The sequence below is a fragment of the Crocuta crocuta genome, unplaced genomic scaffold (genome assembly GCF_008692635.1).
Source record: "Crocuta crocuta isolate KB4526 unplaced genomic scaffold, BGI_CrCroc_1.0 scaffold262, whole genome shotgun sequence".
Classification (NCBI taxonomy): Eukaryota; Metazoa; Chordata; class Mammalia; order Carnivora; family Hyaenidae; genus Crocuta; species Crocuta crocuta.
The window spans coordinates 4,762,516-4,768,515 of NW_027528869.1; the positions used below are offsets into that span (position 1 = coordinate 4,762,516).

At 45.7% G+C, this 6,000-nt stretch overlaps 1 protein-coding gene across 1 annotated transcript in view; it reads right to left on the reverse strand.

Moving 5' to 3' along the window:
• Positions 1-5,659, reverse strand: part of FAM234B (family with sequence similarity 234 member B) — a 35,148-nt gene extending 29,489 nt beyond the window's left edge. Inside the window, exon 1 of the mRNA XM_077756443.1 lies at positions 5,533-5,659. Within this exon, the coding sequence (XP_077612569.1) occupies positions 5,533-5,569 (37 nt within the window). The 5' untranslated portion in view covers positions 5,570-5,659. The remainder of the gene's footprint in view (positions 1-5,532) is intronic.
• Between the last annotated feature and the right edge of the window lie 341 nt (positions 5,660-6,000).

A 6,000-nucleotide genomic window follows, 5' to 3' on the forward strand; every position in this document is an offset into this window, starting at 1 on the left:
TCCCTGTAAAAGAATATATACTTCCAGTTGATGATGGCAAAGGAAAGCATTTCTGTCAGCATCCTTCCTATGAACTGGGGGNGAAGAAAACAGCCACATTCCCAAACTACAATTTATGAAAATTCGTTGCCGAAACGTATATCCAACTGAGGAAGCACAGTAAGAGTAGACACGTGATTCTCAGGTCCCCCCAATGGCAGAGTTCACAGAGCTAATAACGACAGCAAAAAGATGACGGCAGTGCTGGTAACTGGAAAGTACGGAGCGCCTACTGTTCTGGGCACTGGTCCAAGCAAGTGCGTGTTAATTCCTTCGATCCTCATGACAACGCTGGAAGGCAGGTATCATTATTGTTATTGGTGGTGGTATTATTATTATTCCCATTTTACCAACAAGAAATGAAAATATAGAGAGGTAAGTTGCCTAAGATCACAAAACTAGGAAGAAAGAGACCCAGGATTCAAATTCAGGCAGTTTGACTACAGAGTCCACAACCCTAACCAATCAATTATACTACCTCCCTTGTTCCTCGGATATATAGCCAAACTAGTTATCGCTTGCTTAGAAAGACCGAGTCTGGGGTCGCACAGGCATCAATGGGCCCCATTAACACCACAGAGTCAAAAGCAAGATAAGATTAAATGAGAAAAGCTTCTTTGTTCACAAGAAGCAGGCTGTCGGCCTGGCAGGTAAGAAAAGTAGCTGTAGACAACTGTCCTGAAGAGGGTGGTTTTTTTTTTTTTTTTTTACTTGCTGGGCCCAATTAGATTAAATTCTAGCTTCTAAGTGCCCAAGCTCACTCCCCCAGCCTCTGCCTGCATGTCAGCCGAGAGCTCTCTGTAAAACAAATGACCATTAAATATGATTTATAATCAGAAAGGAGCCATCATTAGTACTTGTTCCATGAGACACTTCAAAGTTCTAGAAATATTCAAGAAAGAAGTTACAATAAAACACAACAAACAAAATCTGCTAAGGCACCAATGCTGGCCAAATTATGCCGCAAAACGGAAGAAATAATGAACAGATACTTCCCCAGGGAATCCAAGAAATGAAAGAAAACAGTCTTCTCTGAAATAAGAGTTCACAGAAAACACATAATATTTCTAAGAATAAATGACAACTCAATAGAGAAGATGAGAAGTAAACAAGCAGGGCTCAGAAAAACAATGGAAGAAGATAATAAAACAGGTTTAGAAAAGAAACCTTTACTGGAACGAGCAAAAGAAGCAGATATGGCTGAAAAGAGTCCGAGATATAAAGGGCAGACTGGTGGAAAATCAAGCAAAAAGAAATGGAAGCAACCAGAATGGCTGGTCGTGCCAAGCACTGGGTATGCACCCTTCCACACCCTTCTACTGCCTTATCTCTGCAAATCTTCATAAGCACTCTTGGAGGCAGACACATGATTATCTCCATTTTCAAGATGAGGAAACTGAGGGTTGGAAGTTTAAGTAACTGGGCCCACAGCTGAACGGCAAGCAAGCAATAATGCAAGGATTCAAATCCAGGCAGTCTGGCTTTAAGGTCTCTCGGGGAAAAGAGCAAGGCTTTTAAGAAGACTGAAAAGGCATGGATATAGACAGCAAAGGTGACCCAATATATGCATAACTGAAGAAGAGAACAGAAAAGAAAATGGAACCAAACACAATAATTAAAAGTTATACCAAATAAGCTCCCGTAATATAGCAAGACCCAAAATGGTAAAGGGTACACTGAGTCCTGAGCAAAAGTGATACAGAATAATCAATACTGAAACATATTGCAATAAAGGTGCTAAACTTCAAGGACAAAAAAAGAATCATATATGAGCAGCCAAGCCAAGGGAAAGAGAATCCAGTCACTAAAGGTGGGAACAAAAATCAGGCTAACTTCTTTGCAGTAACCTATATTATTAAAAGATAGTATATTTTCCCAGACATTACAAAGACAAACCTCAGCTTACTTATTACAGACTATTAGCTTGATCAGAGAACTCCTACATAAATATTCCTGCCATCTACTCAGAGAAAGACAAGGGATTGTGAAGTATAAAGTACACCAGCTTGCCTAAAGTTATAATCATGATCAAAAATCCATGCTTCAAAAGGCAGGGCACTTTAGCACTCTTTTCTCCACTGATTACATCCACCACCCACATTTTTAATCAATGAAAAGTTTTCAAAGAATAAAGGAGAGGATACTGATTTCATAATACATCAATATAAATGAGCTTTCCCCAGCAATCACTTTTCCTCTTAGGAAGGCTGAGGATGCCAGTTAAACAGCATTCCCAAAATGCTACAGGGGAAAACAGGAAGGAGATGCAACTGTATCTTTCCCAGATATGTTCAGGAAAATATGCTGTAATACACATCATTCTATGATATGTACTATACTTCACATACACTATACTATACACTCTAGTGCAATTAAAGGTAAATCACATCATGGATTAGATTATTCAAGAGCACATAATGATTCTAAATTACGCATAATAAAACAGATCATTATAGTAACATTGTGCTCTGATATATTCTTCAGGATTTGACCTTCAAACTTTAAAAGGGACTAACAAAATATATACTTAAGATAAGTTGTTCCACAGGCTGCTTTATGAATGTCACACTGTCTTTCTGTTACTAATTAACCCTGTATCATATGCATGTGAGCCAAACATCTTTCCATCTTGGTCTTAGTGGAAGGGCATGAGACTGTGAAATAGATTCCAAGCAACTGCTCTTTCTTCACAAGGTTGATGACATTTGTCATTAGCTCACTATTACCTTCAGCCTTCCTTCAGGTAGCACATTCATAAATGAGCCTGGTGCTAACGAAGATGATAATAAGAATTAACACTTACTGAATAATTAACATGTGTCAAAGGTTAACAAATCTCTTCACTACATCCGTTCTTCTTAGACAACCCTGGGGCGCGTGGGTGGCTCTGTCGGTTAAGCATCCAACTTCGGCTCAGGTCATGATCTCATTGTTCGTGAGTTTGAGCGTCACGTTGGGCTCTGTGCTGACAGCTCAGAACCTGGAGCTGCTTCAGATTCTGTGTCTCCCTCTCTCTCTGGCCCTCCCCTGCTCGCACTCTGTCTCTCTCTCTCTCAAAAATAAATAAACTTTTATTCATTTTTTTGAAAAAGCTTTTTTAAAAAGCTTTAAAAGTTTGAAAAAAAAGTTTTTTTAAAAAGCTAAATAACCCCATGAGGTAAATATGTAATAGAGTGTGCAGCACATAGTGAATGTTCTGTAATAATAGTATCATGACACAGGAACAAACTAAAGCTTAAAGAGATTAAATAACTAATCTGGTAAACACTGGAGTTGAACCCAACGCTGTCTCATGCTCTTAGTTACTATTCTAGTGCACTTCCTTACACATAGAAATAGTGAGGATGTCATGTGGTGATCATTTTGCAATACATACAAATATCAAATCATTACATTGTACACCTAAAACTAATAGGATATGTCAATTAGACTTCAATTTAAAAACAGAGAGAGAGAGAGAGAGAAACATTAACTAAGGTAACATAACAGAGTAGCCTGAACAGGATAGCGAACTCACAGTCCCAATCACAGGAAATTCAAAACAAAAGCTATTTAGAAAGCAACTTCTACCTAATGGAAAAGCTAAAAATTGTATTTGGGGCAGTGGGGAGAAACGGCAAAAGTAGAAACAAAAAACAAACAAAAAACCCCACGACCCGCATCACCAAAGAAAACACACGGCCGTTGCACCTGGGCCTTAAAAAGTATCAGACATACCTGGGTGCTCAGGCCCGAGGCGCTGTCCAAACACAGGCCCAAGGCGCTGTCCAAACACAGGCCCAAGGACCAGACTGTACTTTCCCTACCCTGTCAGGTGACCGAGTTACTGCAACTGAATCCTCCAGAGTGATAATGCCACAGCCTTAGAACGAGAGAATGCAAAAGAGCTCAAGAGTTTGCAAAGTGTTTTTCTAGCATTCCCATCCTTAGAGAAGAATATTTATCTATGCTGGAAAAAAGGAAAGAAATAAATCTAAATATGTCTGATGTCTCATTATCCTTGGGGGAGGGTATCATCCTACACAAAGGACATACAAAGGTACTCTCTTTAAAGTTCATTAATCCTGGGGCGCCTGGGTGTCAGTCCGTTGTGTGTCTAACTCTTGATTTCGGCTTAGGTCTCGATCCCAGCGTCGTGGGATCGAGCCCCATGTCCAGCTCGGTGTGGAGTCAGCTTAAAAGAGTCTCTCTCTCTGCCCCTCTCCCCCGCTCGTACTCTCTCTGCATTCTCTTAAAAAAATTGTTTTAATCCTGCAGGTAAAGGCACACATCCATCCCCTACTTCATTCCAAGGCAGATATTATCAGTGTTCCTTCCAGTGTTAATGAGCCCATGTTGGGGGTGGGGGATGTCTGAGGTCATGAAGTCTGGGGACAGAAATGCAAATTCATGCCCAAAAGACTGGAGCTCCTTAAAGTCCCCTGATACACCCTGTGATGCCACATGCTGGCTTACCCACCAGACACCGAACTAGCCCTTTCTTAATGATACCAAGGAAAGCAACTGTTTTTCCTACTAACCCTGCTTTTCTCACTATCACCATATCACCAAATGCATATTTACACCTTAATGTTTAAATTTTATGGGCAGGATAAACATACTTTTATTCAAATAGCAAGTTTGTAGCAGCACAGGCCTATCCTGGAGGTTTAAGAGAATTTTTTTTAAAACTTGAAGCCGCTGCCCAAAGTACTGAATTAGCCCTAGAAGTTGTCATCACTACCAGTGCCTCCTTAAAGAACATTCCACAATTTATCTGCAACTTTCGGGTGCCCAATCCTTTCCCTCCTCAACACTTAGCCTCGACAGCCAGAGGCTGATCAAGAGGCATCAAAAGCGCAGGATCTAGAATCCAAAGACCCCCGACGTTCTGTCCAGGCTTTTCCAATACTGTTTTTGCGACCTTGGGACACGTCAATCAGCCAAAGAACTCTCATTCTCCTCCTGTGTAAATCCGAAGGGGTAAACACCTGTCCTACGTACCCTAGGGCTGCGTCAGTGTTGCCATGAAGTGGGGACGCGGCTCCAGAGGGTGGCCCGCTGTCCGGCCGCCCCTGCCCCCCTCGCTCCCGGGGTCCGCCCACGACAGAGGAGCTGGGGACTCCGCGGCGCGGCGCCCGCTGCGCTCAGCAAAGGATGCTCCCTCACCAGCCCTCCTTCGGGATGGCGGCGCCGCGCGCTCTGACAGCCGAACGCAAGCAGCGCCCGCCTGGCCCCGGCCTCCAGCCCCGCGCGCCTCCGGCGGTCCCTCCCTTGAGTCGCCCAGGCTCGCCCCGCGCCCGCGACCCCCGACCAGCCTTGCACCCCTCTCGCCCCCTGGTGGCGACGGACCCCCAGCCCGTGGGGGCTGCACCGGCTCGCCTCCGCGCTCCCGCATCTACGCTGGGGCTGCGGCTGGGGCCAGGCCCCGACCGGCTTCGCCCCCAGCGCCTCGCCTCCCGGTCTCCCCGGGGCCCGCGGGAGCAGGGTGGTCGCGAGGCTGCGCCTCCTTACCGGGGAGCTTGAGCGCCCTGGACAGCACAGTCGCCATGGCGGAGGCCCCGGTGCGCGTGCGCGCGCGCGCGCCCGCGTCCTGCCGGGAAGTGTAGTTCGCAGCGGGCCGTGCGCGGGGCTGGGACCCGGGAAGGTGGGAGCCGCGAAGCAGAGCCGGGCCGGGGGAGGCGCGGGGCTGCGGCGCCCGCGTCCCCGTGCACGCTTCTGCGGGCTCTTCCCCCGCCTACTCGAGCCAGACCCCTCTCCTGGCAAGTCACCTCACTGCTCTGAGTCACCCTCCTCCTGCTCAGTGAAGTGGGGAAATAATAACTATCCCGGAGGCTTGCAGTGAGCTTGGAACGAGATAGCAGGTATTCAGGGAGGCACCGGTGGTGAAATGAACGTGGGCTTTGGAGTTAGGATTTGAACCCTACCTGCGTGCCTTGCCAGCTGGGCCATCTTGGGCAAGTCACTTGGCATGACTAAGCT